Source organism: Dreissena polymorpha, unplaced genomic scaffold (genome assembly GCF_020536995.1).
Source record: "Dreissena polymorpha isolate Duluth1 unplaced genomic scaffold, UMN_Dpol_1.0 chrUn008, whole genome shotgun sequence".
Classification (NCBI taxonomy): Eukaryota; Metazoa; Mollusca; class Bivalvia; order Myida; family Dreissenidae; genus Dreissena; species Dreissena polymorpha.
This window is the reverse complement of record NW_026273322.1, coordinates 285001-308291: the sequence shown is the minus strand read 5'-3', so window position 1 is coordinate 308291 and position 23291 is coordinate 285001. Positions and strand designations below refer to the sequence as shown.

Here is a 23291-nt window from a genome sequence, read left to right as displayed (position 1 = left end):
TTGATTATTTTTTTTAGGAATTTATTACATTTGTAATGCTCGGTTATATTGTATGGTAAACAACACTGGACGTATAATGGACCTAAAATGTAATCATTTTTACTGTGCAGCTGAACTTGTTATTAGTATTTACTTAATGACACTTGTTCAGTAAGATAATTATACCAAAGATTAAAATTCATAAGACTACACTGTAATAAGTGGGTTTTATTTTTAAAAGATAATTGTCTATTTTAAGATATTGGAGGCCATTTCGACCATGGCTGGTGTGCAAACTACTACTACACCTAAAAAATAGAAGATTCAACAAATCAGACCGGCCTTCTCTTGCGCACCACAACGTAGAACAGCGAATGACTAAAAGAGTCTGATAACCGTCATAAACATGTCAATGTACTCCGAAGAAATGCGTAGCCTAGAACACATTGTTTGCTGGACATGAAGTTATAAGGTGTGATAAGCAAGCTTTAAAAGACTTTGCCTTTCCTTCCAAAGCTTAGTTCGTGAGGCTGCTCAGCATATTTGGTTTGAGGTGCTTACTTATATTCTCTTTTTGTTTGTTTACACATGGTCATCTATATCACAATAATATATTTTCTAACAAATTATATTTTAATACCGGTGTATATGATTATGCAAATTATCTGTGCAACAAGCAAACCATTTAAAACCAGAATATTATTTAGGTCATTCAAACCTAGTTTGTTTTATATTTTACCATCTTATAATTGTATGGTTGTAACAATATACATGTACATGAATTATTAATGTAAACATGTATTTGATTAGTTTAAACATATTTTATTTTACGAACAAACATGGTATACATTTGCATAGAATATACAGTTACAGTTTGATTGGTTGTCAGTATGGTGTGTAATGTGTATTTACTTATTATTTTTAATGGTTTTCAATGGTTTTGCCTTCATATGATTTACATTCTGTATTTTGTTTTTTTTTCAGGGAGGAGATGAAAGTTTTCTTATAGAGACTTGAAGTGATATCTTGATAAATAAACAGTGGATATAAAATACTAGTAGTACATATTCAGAAGTGTCACGGTCGGAGTAATGTTCTTATAACTCTTTTTCATTGACCAGTCTTGACAAACCAGAAAACTGTTCTGTTTTATTACCTGATGTGAAAAAAAAAAAACATTCTAAGTAAACATTGAATAAAAATGTCATCACACATTTTTACAATTCAGCAAATCGAACAACATTTCATGCTTTTTACTTGTTGCAGGGGTAATAAGATCTTGTAGCCCCCTTGCATGACTGAGTCTGTTGAGTATTTCATTAAGTAATTTCACATATCAGATTTCATATGAAATTTAACTCATTTATTAGTACAATTTAATATGTTTGTTGTTATAGTGAACCCCAAAGTCCAGAAATTTTGATGATGATAGTTTGTTAAGTGTCAATTGGTGCTTTTATAAGTTGGTATAGCAAGATTTGCAAATTCATAAATTGACAGATTAAACTTTGAGAATACTGCTGTACTTCTTTATGAAGTTGATACTGAATTACTGCTGTCTTAAACATCCAAGATGTGTATGCTTATTAAATTATAATGTAATTATTAATGTGATGTCTGTTAAGATATACTAAAGAAACCCATACGGGTATACAGGGCTTTGTTTCCTTCTTTAGCAAGAGCATAATATAGGCCCCTTCCCCTAAGAAAATTTCTTGAAAATGATGCAATTTTCCCAAATGGCAAAGCTTACTTTGGGTAAAATTTCTTCCCCTTTTTCAGTTTTGTCGATATTTTTTCCCCCTAAATTGGAAGGCCAGGCCCTTCTCCCAAATCAAGAACAAAAGCCATTGCATAACATTGGAAACTAAAGAAACTTTAACAGACCACAAACAAGCAAAATTGGGTTTATATTGTTATTTGTGAAACCACTGTTTTATTAATATGCATAATCAGAGTTCATATGCATCTAATCAATATCACTAATAACATAGAAACGAAAATCATTAATAGATACCTCTATTAATACATACACTTTGTATTGATTATACAAAAATAAATATAAAATGGTTTTGTTATATAGTTCCTTAAGAGAAAAGGCTTTCCATAGTCCCTGTCTGTAACTACAGTTGAAGTATTAAACTTGCTGCATAACAACACCTTCTGTGTAGTTTGATGGTGTCATGTACGTTTTAAACAGCATCGCACCTTAAAACTGGTACAAATCTTTCGACGAATCATTTTCAAGTCTGAAAAACAACAGCTGAATAACACATTTTAACAAAGTAAAAATATGAATCATGATATTAAAAAAAGACGAAGTGAATAGGAAAAAAATCTTATATCTCAAAAATCATGTTTGTTAAAAAAGATTAGAGATAAAACTTCAACTGTATAGTTTATTTAATATGTTCAGTTTAAAATAAATAAGTTTGAACAATATTCAATTAATTCCGTATTCTATCATGTAAAATTGGTTCATTTGATATATTATCAGTACAGACTAAAACATATGTTCTAGAAACTTATAATAATTTGTTCAGGTTAATTGCCGGATGTTATTTTAGTATACACGTGCCTTCGACATTAATCACTTTCATGCACACACAAAGTCTTGGTGAACAGTCCGGACCATCATCATCATGCTAATCTGCCATGACAGTTAGGCATATTTAAAGGCTACCAAAATGGAATCTGAAACATAACATTTAGCGTCAATTTTTGTCCTGAAAATAAAAAAAACTAATGAAATATGCTACATGAAAATGTGTTATTTCACCCCACCCACTAATTAAGTCAAAATCAGCTGAAAAATGAAAAGGTCGCCAAAGTTAAAACCCATATAAAGACAATTACTTGAGAGCATATACACCGAATTTAATATATTTCGGTAAAATACCCCACAGTTTCTGATACAAAACCATTTTTTATACATACTTTATTCACAGAAGATGACTATTTTCGTTATTGCACCAAAAATCATTGTTTACAGTTCCAATGGTTCCCGGCTCGTAAGCGAGGCATTTGTTCCTGGCTAAGACGAAAAGTAATTTTGTCGCTTCAACCGCGTATAGATTACCAGTAGACTTTACAACTGTGCAAATGTCAACTTCTAACATTGCAAGATGTAAAGATACGCGTAGACTAATCTGGACGTGTCACAGTGGAAATTGGAAGTTCGTTAATGTTACTGTTTCAAATTTGTATACTTTAGCATTCACCGTTGTAAAAAAGCGTTATAGTTGTGACAATGTTTTGTGCGGTGTGTATGCAATTTAAAAATAAAAGTGAATGTATATTTAACATTTTGAACAATTAATTGTTTATTCATTGAACAGTTTTAATTGGACAATGCACATTAACATATCCGACAACCGAGGAAGAAGTTGAAAAAATCATTATGCAATCTCAAAATAAATCTTGCGAGCTTGACCCTATTCCAACTTGGCTACTGAAAGAATGCAAAATTGAACTGCTACCAATAGTGACAAAACTCATCAATCTTTCGATGGAAACTGCAAGTGTGACAAGATCCTTTCAAACAACACGTATAAGACCTTTATTGAAAAAGCCAACCTTAGATAAAGAAACACTACAAAACTATCGCCCGGTTTCGAATCTGCCATATGTTTCAAAATTATTGGAGAAAGTTATCAGTAAAAGAATAGATGAACATTTGTCAGAAAACAATTTAAATGAAGAAAAACAGTCTGCATATAGGAAGTTTCACTAAACAGCTTTATTAAAGGTTCAAAACGATGTCCTACAATCATTAGATAAGAAAAATGTAACTGTCTTTGTTATGCTGGATCTCTCTGCGGCTTTCGACACCATCGACCACAAAACCCTTTTAAACCGCCTCGAACAACAGTTTGGCTTTGCTGAAAAACCATTACAGTGGGTAGCTTCCTACCTATCTGACCGCTTCCAAACGGTGAGCATCGACGGCAAGGTATCAGAACCAGCGCTGCTGACCTTCAGCGTACCCCAGGGATCTGTGTTAGGCCCAAAATTGTATACCATGTATACTAAACCTGTTGGGGAAATGTGCCAAAAATATGGACTCGGGCATCACTTCTACGCCGATGACTCGCAGCTCTACCTTTCCTTTGAACCCACCGCTGGAGCAGCCCAAAACGAAGAACTAAATCGAATTGAAAAGTGCCTCCAAGACATCATCTCGTGGATGAATACAAATATGCTCAAACTTAACACCGACAAAACCGAAGTCATTGTATTTTCAAGTCAAAACAATGCCAAGTACGTAAATGGGTTAACTGTTAAAGTAGGGGAATCGACAATTAAACCATCGCAATACGTTCGAAATCTCGGTGCTTGGTTTGATTCAAAAATGAACATGGAACACCATATTAATGCTATAAGTAGGTCAAGTTTCGGTCAGATTAGGCAAATAGGTCAAACTTGTAACATCTCGGCTAGACTATTGCAATGCATTGCTGTATGGAACACAAACATCAGCTATCAAGAAACTACAAAATGTTCAAAACACTGAGACGCGTGTTATCACAAGAACACCCCGCTATAGTCATATAACACCGATCCTAAAAGAATATCACTGGCTCCCAGTAGAAAAAAAGAATCCACTTCAAAATACTTACCGATGCGTTCAAAGCCTTAAATGGACAATCGCCTGTATATCTGAAAAACCTACTTGAAGTCTACGAACCAATGCGAAACTTAAGATCAAAGAACGAAGCGATTTCATTAGTGATTCCAACGAAGATCCAATCCGTATCATTGGCTTCAAATCTATGTGCATGTTTTACGTAGTACTTATAGTATAGGTATGATAGAGAAGTTTTATAGTATAATTGAGTAGTTTTGATCGATTTCTTTTGAAACAGTGTTGCAAAATGTATTCGTATCTGCGATACGTCTAATGTTCGTATCTAAAGCGCCTTTGAACGTGCACTCTTGCATGAAAAGGGCGCTATATAAATCCGGTATAATAAGAATGTAATAATAAAATTTGAGATGTCTCCACCATAAAAATAACATTGTTGAAAATTGAAACATTAAATATCAAACATTGTTTATTTGACCGGATATTATTTGACATGTATGTTTAATCTATAATTGCAACATGGAACATATCAGCTGAATACTCAACACGTGCAACATTTCTGGTGATAAATAATATTGGCGGTCTTTCCCTTCCATACATACAGACCTATCTGGCTGAGTACTAGCTGAATAAAATGGATTACATACCATGCGTAGAAGTGGAGTTTATAATTGTTTACACTCTATAACAATTTCAAATCGCCTTTCAAACTTATATCATAACTTTAACGTAATAGTTTAGAAATGCGTATTTAATGTTAATAAGACCACGGTCAACGCTTAAAGGCTGATTTTAGATCATAGGTTATATTTATTATTTTTAAATATGAAACACTTAAAGTATGCATCAAGTAAATATCCGGTTGACCCTTTCAATGATGCGTTTTTGCAGTCACGCACGTTCACTATCTAAAAAGCTTCACAGCTAATTGGCAATATCTTTCGTATTTTAAATAGGATGGTTATGTGTGACAATTCACTTTCATGAAATGTTGGTGTTTTTTAAGAGTGAGGGTTAACAAATAGACATTTAATGAAAATAACGTTTTTTCAGAATGAAAGGTTTTCAGAATGTATACAGTAAAAACAACTTTTTTGTTTGTATTCGGATTTTATTTAAATTCATGCAAAGGAGAAGGTATGATTCACCTTGTATTTGTATCGTTCGAACGTGTTTCATTTCTATGATGATGATTATAATTATAGTTATTTTAATATAAATTATTTATGTATTTTTATTATTATTTAACTTATGTATTGTTTTTAAATAATTTTCGGAAACAATTCAGAGTCAATTTAATATCTGGTTACGAAATAAAATGTTGAACATGTATGGTCTTTGGTAACAACTCATAGGAAATGTAATATCAAAATCAAATGTTTACAAATGTATGGTCTTCGGAAAAAAAATCAGAGTGAATATTGTAACAGGTTACGAAATCAATTGTTGGAACATTAATATAAATAGTTGTTATCATCTGGCCATGTTCATGAATAATACTGAATTACATTTTAATATAGAAATATTGTCAAGTATTATTCCAATGTGTTTCATGTGATTTTGCTTGTAAATTGATTTAATAATTATTTTCATGTTTAAACATTGCGCTTTAACAAACGTCGCCTCATTAGAAAAAGACCCATCGGTTAATGTGCATTTGCTAATTGTTGTTTCAATATATGTTTTCTAAAACGGCAAATTAAATCGGCGCTCAATATATAAATTTGCATTAGCCAAACTGATTAAGCTGATAGTTTGTTTCCACGGGCATGGTTCCATCGTAGCAGTGAAACAGTTGTAACAGTCTCATATATTATAACAATAAAACATATTATTAACACACAGTAATTAGTAATTCAGATCACATTTATGTACGAACATGTATATTATTATATGCGGTATACTACCAAGCCACGAACATGGCTTACGAGTGGGTAAGTAAACTTGTCCAAGTGAAATAATTTAATTTAATTAATACACTGCGAGTATGAGTTAACAAATAGATTGAATAATATAAACTTGTACACGGAAAGATATTATGGTAACACCCATGATGCAACAATACGGCATATCCCGTAATTTAATATATTGCGATAAAAACATACGTGTGAATATAACAAGAATGTGCGCTACTTAAAGAAATAGAACTATTGTTGTTTATAGTATGAATGTATTAAAGTAACTCTTTATCTCAAATTCACAAACACTCGTGCTATGCGAGTATTAAATGATCGAACGCAAAAGAAAGCCCCTTTGAACGTGCACTCTTGCATGAAAAGGGCGCTGTATAAATCCGGTATAATAATAATAGAAATGTTGATTAATTGAATTGTAATTTGACAATTTTTGGGTGTTATGGAATGACATTTCTGAAACAAATATTACATTAAATATAAAAATGAACAAGAACATATATCTTTAGAAAGCGTTAACATAATTAAACATACACGTACAGTAGGTACTGTGAGTCGTGTATGTAAAATTAAATACAATTAACGCATTATGTATAACGACTGCGAAAAATACAAAATAATACATAAATGTCACAACAATATGTAACTTGTTATTTTATAAATGTAATAGCTTACCTGAGACAATATATGATTTTCTTGAAAAATAAGAAATACGTCAACCTATTGAGTCTGGGATTTTCGTGCACGTGAGTCACTAGCCAGAGAACTCTAATTTTAGTAATTCAACCATAAGGTTTAACTGTTTGGATTGCTTCCCTTTGACCATTGAAATGCCTTAAATTTATGCTGAAATCCTAAGATTATAATAATAAATAGTCCTGAGTTTATGTAAATATTTTTTACCTTGCGAACTAATTATTGTAACGTTGCGAATTTGAAAAGTAATAAACATAACTGAAAGCAAAACAAAACGTTTTATAATTCATGAGTTAATTTAAAAATAAGGAATACAAAATCAATTCTATATTCGTTATTCAAACCGAAGTAGCAAATATTTCTTTGTATTTAAATCATCTAATGGTACCGTATAAAATCAAAAGACGCGTCTAATTGACAAACTAAATTACATGTCAAGAATCTGAAAAAAAAATGTATTTCGATAAAAGCCGTGCATCATTCTCCTCATGACTTGAATAGGATTACTTTTTCTAACCCAACTTTAATTTTCTACTACTACATCTAACTTTAAAAGAACACATTAAAAACACATTTACTTATGATGTAAAATCATGCATCAACGTGCATTTGTATTAGTTTTTGTTTATACGTCAATTATATTTTCGCGGATGAATAAAGAAACAGCAATCTGAGGAACTGGCATTTGTTACTTAAACAATACACTTGAATGCTTTGTTTTACTCTGATTATTAAGCTTACTCATTATATACAGCCCGAACTAGACTGGTGAGCCTTTATACCCCGATTCTACTAAGCAATGCATGTGAGAGTAGTTGCGTGTGGAGTCCATTAACATCAACCCTTGCGCGAGGTATGCTGTAGAAATGTGGTAGTATGTTTTAAGAACTGGTTTTGAACACCGTCTGATAATAGATTTGCAACAAAGAGTTCTATATCCACCATTTCAAACGCATTTATCATGTTTATGAAACACCCATATTCAATTTGAAGCATAATGTTAATAGGTGGTATGTACAGCAACACCATGCCCGCAACCCGTTGTATTCATCAACTAATACAGAATAGTATGCAAGCTAACGGAATCAGATTTATCTAGCGATATTCGGTCACTTGTTTTGGTTTATGGTATCTGCTTAACAACAGACGATGGCCACACTGAAGTCGCTAATCCAGTCAAAAAATATTCTTAAGATTTAAAAATTCATGGATTACCAGTTTTTGAAGCAATTTATTCCATAGCAAGTCTTCACTCCATGCTTTGCAATTTCTGCATTTAAATACCGCCTTAGGTTAATCGAAGCTTAATATTTCGCATTATTTTGTTTTATATAATACCATTTTAAAGTCAGTCACTCATGTTCTTATGACAAGATTTGTGGTTCACAAAATCGCCGTCTTTGACTAGGGCTTCAATCGGTCTAGCTGGGCCTGGAATTTGTCCTAATTCTTAAATGTTCTGAAGAACGTCATTGGGATCCTCTGTGCTGATGTCTTTCATACTGTCGTTTACGACTTTGGATCTCTAAATCTGTTAAGATTTTGTTGCCTCCGATACAGCTTTCATAAAGTCTTCATGTTGACTCGTCTCTTTGTTTAATATAACTTGACTGTTATCCCACAAGGGCTTACATATATAACTAATGAGCACCTAAAGTTTACTCTTTCGATCAGTTTAGTGTAATTTAAGTCCCAAATATTATTGAATAACGCTTGTTAGGTACTTTGATTGCCAAGACAATATTGTTTTTGTTTAATTATGGTTGATAATGTATAAATGTCATTGAAACAGCAGTAAACGTTTGACACTAATGTGATAACGGTTGCTCGTTCCATATGTATCACTCTGATTTTTAGCGTCGCACGTTCTGTTTGTTTTGTGTTGCTATGTGATAATAAAGTATTGAATGGTCGTTTATCGATCATTCCAGTTTTATACAGAACTTCTCACATAACTCATTTACTGTATGTATTTAAAATAAGTGTAATAATTGTAAGTTTAAGTTTCGGTTTACAAATAACCTACTTCCGATTTGTTTTTGCTATAGTTTAAGTGAAAGTGTCATTATCCGGAGTTATTGGCCTCATTGTACTTTATGATTTTGGAATCCAATGTGAAATTCAGAAAGCATTTTATTTGTTTTGAACCACTTAACGAAATGTGTTCCTTTATTTAATGGAATACATTTTAGACAATAAACTAGTAATGGAAAGTATTCGATAGTTGTCGACGTCGTTTTGTCACCCTTTTTAGGCACATATTTAATTTCTACTACGTATCTGGATAATTTACACTTGAATAAAATGGATAAAATGGAGCTATGACTTGTTTTACAACCATTTGCCTTTAATACCCCTTCACTTATTTATAAGTTATCTTTTTTTAACTTTATAAGACTACAGTCCAGAAGGGATAAGCAGAAAGACCCAGTTACTAAATCTCAAATTCTGATTTAAAATCATAGATGAAAATTAATTACAATTTGTTTTTAATTCAAACTTTGAAACACCGGAATTATGCATTAAGCAAAATTACGTTGACTCATTAAATAATACGTTTCCGTTATCACTCACGTTCGCCATCTATCTAGTCCCACAACCAATTGACATGTCAATTGTTATAATCTTGCATGACAGAAAATTTCTAAGTGTGTGGGTTGATAAATATACATAACATTGTAAATAACGGCAGTATATTTAATGTTGTCAGAATGTATACATTACAGGCGATTTTTTTGTTTTCATTCGGATTTTTTCTGAATGCATGCAAAGGGGCAGGTATGATTCCAACTATTATTTTATTTTTTAAACTTGCGTCATTTTTATGATGATGATGCTAATGACAAAACATGTAATAGTATTATCAATTATTCCTTTTTTAAACTATTGTATAGTGTTTCAAATATTTCCGGGATCAATTCAGAGGTAATATTAATTGAGGTTACGAAATTTAATGTTTGAACATGTATGGTATTCAGAAATAGTTTAGAGTCAATGTTTTATCTGAAAGCATTCATATCAAATGTTTGATAGTTTGAACATAGATGGTATTTGACAACAATATAGAGCCACAGTTGTATTACAGGTTACGAAATCAAATGTTTCAAAATGCATGTTTTTCAGAAAACATTTCAGAGCCAATGTTATTGCATGTTAATTGTGCATGTCTGGTGACAAATATGCACTACACTATTCATGTAAACTTACATGAAACACTTACCAGTGAGTTTCTCACTTCATCCATAGTTAAGTGGATTTTTTTTTAATTTTCTAAAGCAGGTGCTTCTGTAGTTTGCACTTCATATGCTTATAATGTCCTTTTCCATCGTTGTTTGATGTCTGAAGGGGTGGAGCCACACCATTGAACTGTGATCTGCCATCTGTACAGTCCCGGAATGGGCTGTTGGCTAGTCTTTAAAGTTTACGTTAGGCCAGGATAAAGAGTGATCCATCTTGGAACATAACTTCTATTCTGAAAACAATGTGTTTTTTTCTGGCAGGAAATATTGATGGCTATTATTTTAACCTTTAAGCGACGGACGAGTGGCAAATTTCACTTATGGCTGTTGGTCCACTTGGATGTGCCATGACAACTTTTACCAAACTGTAGCTGAATGGTTGACGTTTAAAGTCTTCTTAATGATGAGATCTGAAAATAAGATAAAACAGCAATTTTGAATTTACATAAAACTGATAATATTAAAATTCTATTCATCGTTAAATAAAAAACACATGCCACTCAGGTTACCGAATTTGTTCTTGTCAGACTTCCGAGTAATTTAGAAATTCTAGTTAATGCAATCCGACATACATGTCACTAAGGTTATGGAAAGTTTCAAGTGTTTGTTTTCAGCCTGCCCGCTCGGCAGGTACAGCGTAAACTGTTCCAAACAATGCCATTGCCGTGTTGGCCCATGTGACAAGGTTACGGGTGCATGTGCAAATGGTGGCTGCACAGACGGGTGGAAAGGAATAGCGTGTAATGAAAGTAAGTTTTTAAATAATATAAGTGAAATGAAAACACAAATATAAAAATATCTCATATATTTAAATGAGATGGAAAGCATCTGCATATAATACTCTAAGGATCGGACAACAAACTAGCTGTTTTTACACATTAAATATATGTTTGAACACATATACAATGCACAAAAAGTTGGGATTGGTTTTGGTAGTTATGTTAGCATAATAAATTATTATATTTATCGTAAAACAAAGCACATGTCACTCAGGTTACCAAAATTGTCAAGTGTATATGTTTTCAGCCTGTCCAATTGGAAGTTACAGTGTTAACTGTTCCAAGCAATGCCATTGCCGTGTGGGCATATGCGACGGTGTTACGGGTGCATGTGCAAATGGGGTCTGTAAAGACGGATGGAAAGGAAAAGCGTGTAATGAAAGTACGTAGTCAAAGTATATTATTTAAACACACACGGAAATATTTAAGAAATGTATCGTGGCTGTGAAAAACATAGGTATCATTAATTCATATTTATCATCTACACGTAAAAGACAACACTTGCGAAGACACGCGTGCTAAATTTATACAATATTATTGGAAATACGATATTGAATTTCCGTACAACTGGTAATTTTTAAAATCTATTTTATTGGAAAATAAAACACATTTCAGTCAGATTATCAAACTTTCACGTTCTTTTTTCAGCCTGCCCAATCGAAAGTTACAGCGTAAACTGTTCCAAGCAATGCCATTGCCGTGTGGGCATATGCGACGGTGTTACGGGTGCATGTGGAAATGGGGTCTGTAAAGACGGATGGAAAGGAATAGCGTGCAATGAAAGTACGTTGTCAAAAGTATATTATTAAAACAAAAACGCAAGCCTCAAACAAATATCTCATAAATGAAAATATGATAGGAAACAACCGCATTTAAAAATATAGAAATCTGACAATTCATTGACCATTTTAGCTTCGTACAAGTGCAATGAAATGTATGAACACCTATAAAATGCACAGCAATATCTGTATAGATTTGGTTTAATTATTGAGCATATTAATGAAATTCACATAAACAGTGATAATCTGTATTACGTAATTGCACATAAAAGACAAAACTGACAAAAACAAGCTTGCTTTATCGATACAATCCTATTGGAACAACAACTTTGAATTACCGTTACACTGGTAATTTTTCAATTCTCATTCATTGTAAAGCAAATGCAAGTCAATCAGGTGCACAAAATGTTCAAGATTTTGATTTCAGCCTGCCCAGTCGGTAGTTACAGCGTTAACTGTTCCAAGCAATGCCATTGTCGCGTGGGCGCATGTGATCGTGTCACAGGTGCATGTGGAAATATGGTCTGTAAAGACGGATGGAAAGGAATTGCGTGTAATGAAAGTAGGTTGTAAGAGGATATGATAGAAGCTTAAAGCACAGAAACATAACAAATACATCAATTATGCAAATAACGTACGAATATAAGAATGCAGACATCTGACAATAGAATTAACAGTTTTATTCCTACATGTGCAAAGATATGTAGGAACACATACATAAGGTACAGCAATATCGGAACATATTTGTAGTAATTATTTGAGCATATTAATTAAAGGGACATTAAAAGTATTACAGGTAATTTATATCACGTAATTGCAAATGGAAGACAAAACTAATAAGACCCCGTAGTAGTATTATTACTATATTATTCAAACTACTATTTTGAATTCACGTATTATTGGTAATTTTGGAATTCTATTTAATGCTATCCGACATACATGTCACTCGGGTTATGGAAAGTTTCAAGTGTTTGTTTTCAGCCTGCCCGCTCGACAGTTACAGCGTAAACTGTTCCAAGCAATGCCATTGCCGTGTTGACCCATGCGACAAGGTTACGGGTGCATGTGGAAATGGGGTCTGTAAAGACGGATGGAAAGGAATAGCGTGTAATGAAAGTAAGTTTTTAAATAATATAAGTGAAATGAAAACACAAATATAAAAATAGATCATATATCTAAATGAGATGGGAAGCATCCGCATATAATACTCTAAGGACCGGACAACAAAATAGCCCTTTTTACACATTGAAATATATGTCTGAACAAATATACAACGCACAAAAAGTTGGGATTGGTTTTGATAGTTATGTAAGCATAATAAATTATTCTATTTACAATGTATCGTAAAACAAAGCAAATGCCACTCAGGTTACAAAAATTGTCAAGTGTTTGATTTCAGCCTGCCCAATTGGAAGCTACAGTGTTAACTGTTCCAAGCAATGCCATTGCCGTGTGGGCATATGCGAAAGTGTTACGGGTGCATGTGCAAATGGGGTCTGTAAAGACGGATGGAAAGGAAAAGCGTGTAATGAAAGTACGTAGTAAAGTATATTATTAAAACACACACGAAAATATTTAAGAAATGTATCGTGGCTGTGAAAAACATAGGTATCATTAATTTCTATTTATCATCTGCACGTGAATGACAACACTTACGAAGACACGCGTGCTAAATTTATACAGTTTTTTTAGGAATACGATATTGAATTTCCGTACATCTGGTAATTTTTAAAATCTATTTTATTGGAAAATAAAACACAGTTCACAGTCCACAACTTTCACGTTCATTTTTCAGTCTGCTCAACCGGAAGTTACAGCGTTAACTGTTCCAAGCAATGCCATTGCCGTGTTGGCCCGTGCGACGGTGTTACGGGTGCGTGTGATATTGGGGTCTGTAAAGACGGACGGAAAGGATTAGCGTGCAATGAAAGTATGTTGTCAAAGTATATTATTAAAACAAAAACGCTTACCTCCAACAAATATCTCATAAATTAAAATATGATTGGAAGCAATCGAATTTAAAACTCTAGAAATCTGACAATTCGTTGGCCATTTTAGCTTACTAAAAATGCAAGGAAATGTATGAACACATATACAATGCACATCGATATCGGAATAGGTTTGGTTTAATTATAAGGCCTATTAATGACATTCACATACACTGTGATAATCTGTATTACGTAATTGCACATGAATGACAAAACTGACAAAAACAAGCTTGCTTTATGAATACACTCCTATTTGAACAACAACTTTCAATAACCGTAACACTGGTAATTTATTTTTCAATTCTCATTCATTGTAAAGCAACATGCAAGTCAATCAGGTAAACAAAATGTTCAAGTGTTTGATTTCAGCCTGCCCAGTCGGTAGTTACAGCGTTAATTGTTCTAAGCAATGCCATTGTCGTGTGGGCCCATGCGACGGTGTCACGGGCTCATGTGGAAATATGGTCTGTAAAGACGGATGGAAAGGAATTGCGTGTAATGAAAGTAGGTTGTAAGAGGATATGATAGAAACAAAAGCAGAAATACAAAACAAATACATCATATATGTTAATAAGATAGGTAGCGTGCGAATATAACGATGCAGACATCTGACAATATAATGACCATTTTTATTCGTTGATGTGCAAAGATATATAGGAACACATACATAATCTAGAGCAATATCGGTACATATTTGTATTAATTATTTGAGTTTATTAATAAAAGTGACAAATACAGTATTCCCGGTAATGTCTATGACGTAATTGCACATGAAAGACAAAACGTATAGGACACCGGTGTTTAATTAATACAATGTTATGCAAACAACTATTTTTAATTTATGTATGACTGATAATTTTGAAATCTATTTAATGCTATCCGAAATACATGTCACCCAGGTTATGGACAGTTTCTATTGTTTGTTTTCAGCCTGCCCAATTGGAAGTTACAGCGTTAACTGTTCCAAGCAATGCCATTGCCGTGTGGGCCCATGCGACAAGGTTATGGGTGCATGTGGGAATAGGGAGTGTAAAGACGGATGGAAAGGAATAGCGTGTAATGAAAGTAAGTTTTTTTTAAATAATATTTGGTAAAACAAAAACATAAACATGAAATATGTCTCATATATTTAAATGAGATAGGATGCATCCGCAAATAATTCTCTAAGAATTGGACAACAAATAAGCCTTTTTAAACAATAAAATATTTGTTTGAACACATATACAACGGATAAAAATGTTAGGATTAATTTAGATTAGTTATTAAAGCATATTTAATGAATGTACATTAAAAGTGTCAACGTTTCTGACGTTTTTGCACATGAAAGACAATACTTACAAAGGCGCATTTTACACGATACGTGTGCCCTTTACACGATGCTAATGGAAAACGAATTTGAATTTAATTATGATTAGTAATTTTTAATTCTTTTGATTGCAAACGAAAGACATGTCACTCAAGTTAACAAAATGTACACATGTTTGTTTTCAGACTGCCCACTCGGAAGTTACAGCATAAACTGTTCCAAGCAATGCCATTGCCATCTTGGCCCATGCGACGGTGTTACGGGTGCATGTGGAAATGGGGACTGTAAAGACGGGTGGAAAGGAATATCGTGTAAGGAAAGTAAGTTGTCAAAGGATAGTATTGAAACAGAATACATAAACATCAAACAAATATATCATGCACGTAAATAAGATAGGTAGCGACAGTATAAAATATTAAAGAAAACTGACAACATATTGGCCATTAATTATTCGTACATGTGCAAAGATATTTATGAACACATATACAATGAACATCAATGTAGGGATTTATATCGATTTGTTATTTGAGCATATTAATTCAATGTAAATAAACAGTGTCTATGTATATGACGTAATTGCGCTACTAATGGTGCTAATACTACTACTACTACTACTACTACTACTATTACTACTACTACTACTACTACTACTATTACTACTACTACTACTATTACTACTACTACTACTACTACTACTACTACTACTACTACTACTACTACTACTACTACTACTACTACTACTACTACTACTACTACTACTACTACTACTACTACAACTACTACTACTACTACTACCACTACTACTACTACTATTACTACTACTACTTCTACTACTTCTTCTACTACTACTACTACTACTACTACTACTACTACTACTACTACTACTACTACTACTACTACTACTACTACTACTACTACTACTTCTACTAGTCTACTACTACTACTACTACTACTACTATAACAACAACTACTACTACTACAACTATTACTACCACTACTATATATATGTGTGTTGTAGCCGGAGAATCTATTTCTACAACAAAGCATCAACAAGTACAATCGGAAGCTTACATGTCTATTTCTGTGAAAGCGTATAACGCCTTGTTTGCTGCAACGACATCTGTATCTTCAGTCCTTGGAGTGGTTGTTGTTGCTGTTATAGTATTGAGTGTGGTGTACATTAGAAAACGAAGACGACATCACAAGTAAGATAAAGATTTTGCATATATTGACAAACTACTTAAAGAATCAGTTTCGATGCAAGCAATTTATTTTAATTATTACGAACAGATACTTTAATAGATATTTTGTGTTACGTGCATGCATTCATGAACAGAACACTTTTATTGCGATTTGAATACGTTTGTAAAATAAATGTTCGCATTGAATTTGTATATAAACTCTTCATAGATATATTGCTTTCCAAGTATCAATAAAAAATAAAAAGACATGTTCTGTTATTTTAATGCCACTTATAAACTGCTATAAAACAGATATTGTCTGATATAGCAGAGATATCGATGATTTCTTTCAGTAAGAGTACATGCAAATTGTAATGATTTTAGTAAGCAATAACAATATTATCAGAGTATGCTGAGTCATGTTATGACTCTTTATTGAACTACAGCGCTTTAAATTGAACTACAGCGCAATCAAAATACGTTTTTTAGCTTACATCATGTTCAACACATTTTACGGTAAAGACGGATGTATCATATTATTAAAGATTTACTGGAGGGACCCCTGCTAACTCAGAATCTTCTCCTCAAAATGTATATGACGACTTGTTAACATCCAGGAACCCTAGCAACTATGACTGCCTTCAAATGCCCACTCGTGAGTAAAACCCCATCCCTTTTTGGTATACAAACTTATATCTGCACTCGTTCTTATTTATACTACGACCTCTTTAGTATTAACATCCAATTGCATTAATCTTTAAAGCATGATACAATATTATACACATATACAAATATGCATATTTTTAAAGAAAATCGTGGAACGATTGAAATACTCCGAAATTTAAAACCGCAAATATTACCTGTATAATCAAATTGGTAAAAAAAGAAACAAAGTGATACTCTAAGTAAGATGTATTTTATTAATGCTAAGAGGCAAAGTGTCTTTCTACATATCTATCTAAAATGTCATAACACATTTACATGTGTTTGTTTTCCGGAAAACCTCTGTAAAGAACCTTCACTGCGAAACATCGTTAAATTTTAACTACATAGAACTATATTAAATATAAAGGTATGGATATTAAATATCAAATAAATACATCAACCAATAGATCATATAGCGTTAATGTGTAATATTAATTTGTTTTTGTATTTGTCATTTCAGCTGTCGCACAGGGATGCACATATAATGTTGAATATGCAAACGTCACTTTGACGAATGGTGTCAATAATATATACGTTTAGAAGTGTCAGCGTTCAGTGTAAACTTTTGTATATAGATATTTGCTTTTAAATTGAGTTCTCGAAACATTGATAAACAAGTGGTATACTACATTGAAACACACAATAAAACTGGAGCTGTTTTCTGAGATGTGTAAACGTGTACCAGATCCAGAAATTGATACTTTTTTGTTTAAAGCTAAATAGACAGAAGAAATAGGCAGGTTTCTATGTCAGTAGCATCAGCGGGTCAGAAAAATACTCGTTCTTAGCCAACATTACCTACCAATATCTAGTAAACGCCTGTTCAATGGCATAGTAATGTAAAGGATTTGGTGTACTTGAACACAGATCAAGGTAATGTTTGGGTAATCTGTAAATTTTGTTTGATCAACCATATTGACACATAATGTCATCAAGAGATATCATCAAATACTCTTATATATTTCTACATGCGTTTAATATGTTTTGTTATTTCGAAGTACAAAACTTTTTACCATTCTGTAATATTAGTATGCACAATAATTTGCTATTCATAGTAATATGTTAATGCATTGCTCAAACAACCTTGATCAACTCGATAAATAAACACACAAATCAGCTTAAGTGAGACGATTTAATAAATGTACCTCTGATTACATTCAGTATCCATAGTTTGATCATTGCTGCTACTAAACACATGCTATGCAGACTTATTAGTGCGTATTAAATACATCATAATAATCCTTGTGAATAGAAGTATTTATGAATTAAAGTATACATTGTTTTTGTTTGTAAGATACAAGTCTCAAAAACGCAAAAAGAGAATATTTACGTTAACAAGGAGAACTGCAAGATTTTCTTATTGTCCGCTATGTACATGTAAATAATGTATTATGCTATCTTCTCGTCCTTTCGTGCCTCTTAACTATTTTTACCGCGCATGCGCATACACTGGCTGGTATTTTTAGCATTGTTTAACTTTTATTTCGTCATTAAAATACTATATTAAAACGAAACACAAAGAAAACAGTATTTGTTTACATATTTGCTAAATATTTACCTCGTTAAGGTGAAGGTCAATGATCTGTATCATGCAGAAGAATTTTCTCATTGGATTCGTGCTCTTTCTTGACCGCGTTCTAAATGGGGCACCATGTGGGGAATTTTCTTATAAATCACATATTTAAATGGCTATTTTCTTCGACACACTGGCACGTGTATAACTCGATATTGGCGTTTTATTTTATAATATAATATTCCATCCGAGAGCAGGTATGTAATGATTTTAATCAACTAATTAATTGTGTTTTAAATTTAATCTTCTTTTTACACTTAAAAATAACATATATAAACGAAACTTTTAACATTGTAAGTAACACAATTGACCCATGTCTGATTAGCTGCACAACTAAACTTCACAATTAGGGCATACGAAACGGTCGTTTCTCCTTACAACGCGCGTTTTCGTGCAGAATTTTAGGTGCACCCAGTGGCTGCAAATGGCGCACTCGCCCCACGTGAGGATTTTTAAGAACGTCGAGTCGGGCAGGTTTGGTGGCGATATCATCCTGCAGACGCAGCACAGGTCTTTTTCTTCCGGCTCGAACTCCATCTCAGAATCACTGCACAATGCGTCTTTTGCTGTGGCAGTAGACTTGTTTTGGGATTGAGATTCCGATAGGCGCTTTCTGCAGGTTTTGCCTTTTTTCGTCGATGTTGTTGTTGCATGCGTTGAGGTTGTTGATGTACTGGGAGTTGCGTTTTCTTTATCGTATGTTTGCAGCTCCTCAGCATATGCTTCTTCTGTAATAGCCTTCCCCCCTGGCTTGGGTTTTGTGTTTTTGGCTTTAGGTTGCTTAGAGGCCTGGCAGACGCATGTAAACTTTTTTTCAGCCTTCAACAAGAGGTACTTTTCAACTGCTTCTTTTCCGGATTTAATTTCCATAATTTTGAACAGGGGTGATGTCTCTCGGAAGGCTTCGCTTGGATAAAGCTTATCTGCAGGAACAACCTCTGGGCAGCATGGGAAAATGCCAGTTTTTCGGAAGCCTGCGACTATGTTGGCTGGAACCATGGCCTTTAGATACGCTTTGCAAGCAATTTTCGCCATCATATATTTCGTGACAGTTTCACCAATGTGCTCCTGCATAAACTTGGCACATTCACGGTAGTAATATGATTTGAATGGGCCGAAAATCGACACGTCCAGAGGCTGCAGGATGTGCGATGTGTGGGCAGGCAAAACAAAGAGGATGATATTCTCTGCTTTGGCCCATTCAGTAAGTTGCCTGGAAACATGCGAGGAGTGGCCGTCATAAATGACAAGTATCGGCGCTTGGTCCGTTGAACCCCTGCATACATTCGGGAGGAAATGGTCCTTCAAATAATGCTGGAATATTTCGGCATTTGACCAGCCACTTTCGGACATTGTGAATTTCGAACCAGGTGACGAGCCGTTCATTAGTTCAGGGTTGCTTCGTTTCCCTTTGAAGACGAAAAATGGTGGTATATGATTACCGGCTGCGTTAGCGCATGCGATTAATGTCGTGGTTGTTGAGCGGGGCGAGGTAACAGCCTGCGGCTTACTGCCAGTGGCAGCGATGACATTAGGGGGCCTGTGTTCGGGTTGAATCCCGGTTTCATCTATGTTGTAGATGAGATGAGGTTTGTCGGTCAGATTGTGTTTCTCCACTACTTCCCCGAGGTTTTTGAAGTAGCTTTCAACGATCTCCGGCGTTGAGTTTTTCGCACGGCCACTATCCAGGGCGCGTGGTTTTATGGAAGAGAGCCTGCCTGTCCATCTCTTTAGAAAGCCATACAACCAATTTATACTTAATGGCTTGTTGGTAGGGCGTTTCCCTAAATGTTCGGCCAGTTCCCCAGCCAGGTGCTGGACCTGTACATTGGTGTAACCATATCCGAGCTGGGACATGCTCTCCAGATGCTCCACCAAACCCGTTTCCTCTTCTTTTGAAAAGATTAACTCGGAGCCCAATCCAATATTAAATGGATCTACTTTCCCTTTTACACGATCTCTTAATGTTTGAATTGGCACATTATATGTCAATGCAGCCCTTTTAACTGGCATCCCGTTCTCCTTTACCGCAGCATATGCATTTTTGAGGGATTCTGGACTGTACCTACGATATTTATGATCCGGTATTTTGGTAGGGTTCGGCTGAAAACAAATATGTGCTCAACTAGACGACAAATAATTGTTTTTCGATCAGATAACTTTTTGATCATATGTTTATTTGTGAATGTATAAAAATGTCAAGAATCAGAATGATTATTTCAATCTGTGATGGATCAATAAACATGGTAAATTTATATTGGGAACTGTCAGATTCTACAATGCGCTAATTGATATTTAATTTATTTGCGCACCATGAGTTGTTCTTCAGTGAGTTACAATACCCCGTCGGGACCCTCAAAGCGCTCCGAAATCAATAGAGCGTTAACTTTGGTACAAATACATAACAAAATGGCTGACACATGTAAACAGAGTTTGGAAACTCATTTTTACTAAGGTGAAAGTGACCTATAAGGCATTCATACCTGATTAAATAATTAGTTAAACGTTAATTTTAGCATTTTATTTACGTGTTGTGGGACATTACCTGTTTAAATCGCATTTTCCACGGCAAAATACACAACAGTTGTAAAAGCTCGATCAACATGCATAGAAACCGGGCACGTGCAGTATTTGGTGACAGCGATAATGACGTATTAAAATGAGCACGAATCCAATGAGAAGACACGAAAGTATGAGAATGAGGCATAATTGCATAGTTATTATATTATTATTTTTTCATTTATATATTATGAATTGCTGTTTATGTTACATAAACAACAAAAGAAACCGAAAGCGACTTTGGTTTTGTAAGCGTTTTCATGCATGAAATATAAAATTTATGGGCAGCGTTGCATTAAGAAATATTGTTCGATGCTTCGTTTATTATCGGCTACTATGCATCAGGTTTAAGTTCCGATTCGTACAAATTAAATTCAGAGGAAGTAAGCCCGATTATCTTAATATTTCATTATAAATCTAAGAAATCTAAGAAAACGCATATTCAGTTAATGTTTAAGCTATCCATGAACAAAATGTGGAAGTGAAAAACTAATTGCATTATATATCTGGATCTCTGACCTAGGTACAGGACAGGTACCCACACGATAAGCATAGGTTCAGGCTTTGGTAGTGGACTTGGAAATACAATGTATATGTACAGGGTTGTTCTTGAATGGCACAGGAGTACCATTTTTGAAATTCAAACCTATTAGTACCATTGATTTGGAAATTTAACTGTGCTTATTGGACCTACTGTACTGATACTATGGTACGCATAGGCACATGCAGGTACATTTTTACTACCCGATAACCTTATGCTTATGTTAGGCACAAACAGGTAGAAATGTAAGTCCGGTCAATTGACTGGTAACAACATGATTGGCATAGGCTCGGGCTGATTTGCGTTTCTTACATGGATACTGGAAGTGTACACACATGGTTCGCGTAGGTTAGATAGGTACATAAAAATGTATATACAATTGTTATAAAATGATTATATTATTATTGTTGTTTTCACTGAAAGAAACGCACTTAAACAATGTTCAAAATCTAGATATGCCCCTCCCTAAGGGACCGGTATCTCACCCTAAATTAACATTTCAAAAGATTTTCCAGGTACTGGACCGGAACCCACATGGGTTGCATATGCTTATACAGTAACCGGGAAGTAAAATCTTACCAGTCTTAAGTACGTTTTTATTACCAAGGTTGTGCCCGCATAGTTACAACGGTATAAGGAAGGTATAAGGAAGGTACATTTACACTACCCTTATACTGGACTGGTACCCACATTGACATCATAGGCTCAAGCCACGTTTTGTTCCCCAGAGCTTCTAAGCAAAGTGTCAGCGCTGTGCACAAATTTCACCATTAGAGGTACCTTTTTTCTTGAATTTCCAAAATAATTACCTCTGTTCCTGACTTTTAGAACCCCGTGTACCTCATTGTCCAATTATCTGTGTTTGCTTGTTTGAGTTCAAATGTAATCTAGAAATTTAAATAGGAAGCATTAAATTAACACATAAGTCGAATAAATGGCCACCTGTTGGTTTATGACCCTGTTCCTTCAAAAACTCCTGGCGAAAGGCTTGGCGACTGGAATGTTTTTACTACCAAGTTAATGTGCCGGTACCATAGTTTCGTTGGTTAATGGTTTACTTACAAAATATTCCATAATTTATCATAAGTATACTGTGATCAGTGAAAACTACAGCTTATTTTCACAAATAATAACTATAACATTAAACGAGACGTTGTTAAACTGCACGTATCATCATGAAAATAAGTTATTTAGATCATTTTACGTTTATGGTATATGCAATTCTGTAAAATAAAAAAAAATTTTGCGATCCAATATAGGAACGTCCCAAGACAGACCAAAACACATTTGAATATGGAAAACTTAGTAACGCTGATAATCACATCGTATCTCAGGGCAAAATACAATATTAGCTCACATGAACTGAATGTGTATATCGTTTCTTTCAATTAATACATACACTCAGCAAACACAAGTAATTATTTATGACCAAGAGGAAAATAATTGTAAAACCTTAAGAGTACAAAGT

The 23291-nt window shown here is 34.0% G+C and overlaps 2 protein-coding genes across 2 annotated transcripts in view; one reads left to right on the top strand and one right to left on the bottom strand.

The window, feature by feature from the left end:
• Positions 1-19086, top strand: part of LOC127863432 (multiple epidermal growth factor-like domains protein 10) — a 128089-nt gene extending 109003 nt beyond the window's left edge. Inside the window, exons 8-18 of the mRNA XM_052402960.1 lie at positions 11840-11974; positions 12398-12532; positions 12952-13086; positions 13370-13504; positions 13766-13900; positions 14328-14462; positions 14889-15023; positions 15450-15584; positions 16283-16469; positions 16991-17100; positions 17611-19086. Of these exons, the coding sequence (XP_052258920.1) occupies positions 11840-11974; positions 12398-12532; positions 12952-13086; positions 13370-13504; positions 13766-13900; positions 14328-14462; positions 14889-15023; positions 15450-15584; positions 16283-16469; positions 16991-17100; positions 17611-17690 (1457 nt within the window). The 3' untranslated portion in view covers positions 17691-19086. The remainder of the gene's footprint in view (positions 1-11839; positions 11975-12397; positions 12533-12951; positions 13087-13369; positions 13505-13765; positions 13901-14327; positions 14463-14888; positions 15024-15449; positions 15585-16282; positions 16470-16990; positions 17101-17610) is intronic.
• On the bottom strand, positions 19057-21427 carry LOC127863447 (uncharacterized). The gene is made up of 2 exons (XM_052402975.1): positions 21269-21427; positions 19057-20826 (listed from the first exon to the last, which is right to left on the bottom strand). The coding sequence occupies exons 1-2, from the start codon at positions 21326-21328 to the stop codon at positions 19057-19059; spliced, it is 1830 nt and encodes a 609-aa protein (XP_052258935.1). The 5' UTR covers positions 21329-21427.
• Between the last annotated feature and the right edge of the window lie 1864 nt (positions 21428-23291).

Bases quoted from the DNA above. Each gene is read 5' to 3' on its own strand.
- LOC127863447 (XM_052402975.1), bottom strand. From the start codon at position 21,328: ATGTTGATCGAGCTTTTACAACTGTTGTGTATTTTGCCGTGGAAAATG. The intron at 20,827-21,268 runs GTAATGTCCCAC...ATTTGTTTTCAG, and splicing joins GGAAAATGCGATTTAAACAG to CCGAACCCTACCAAAATACC.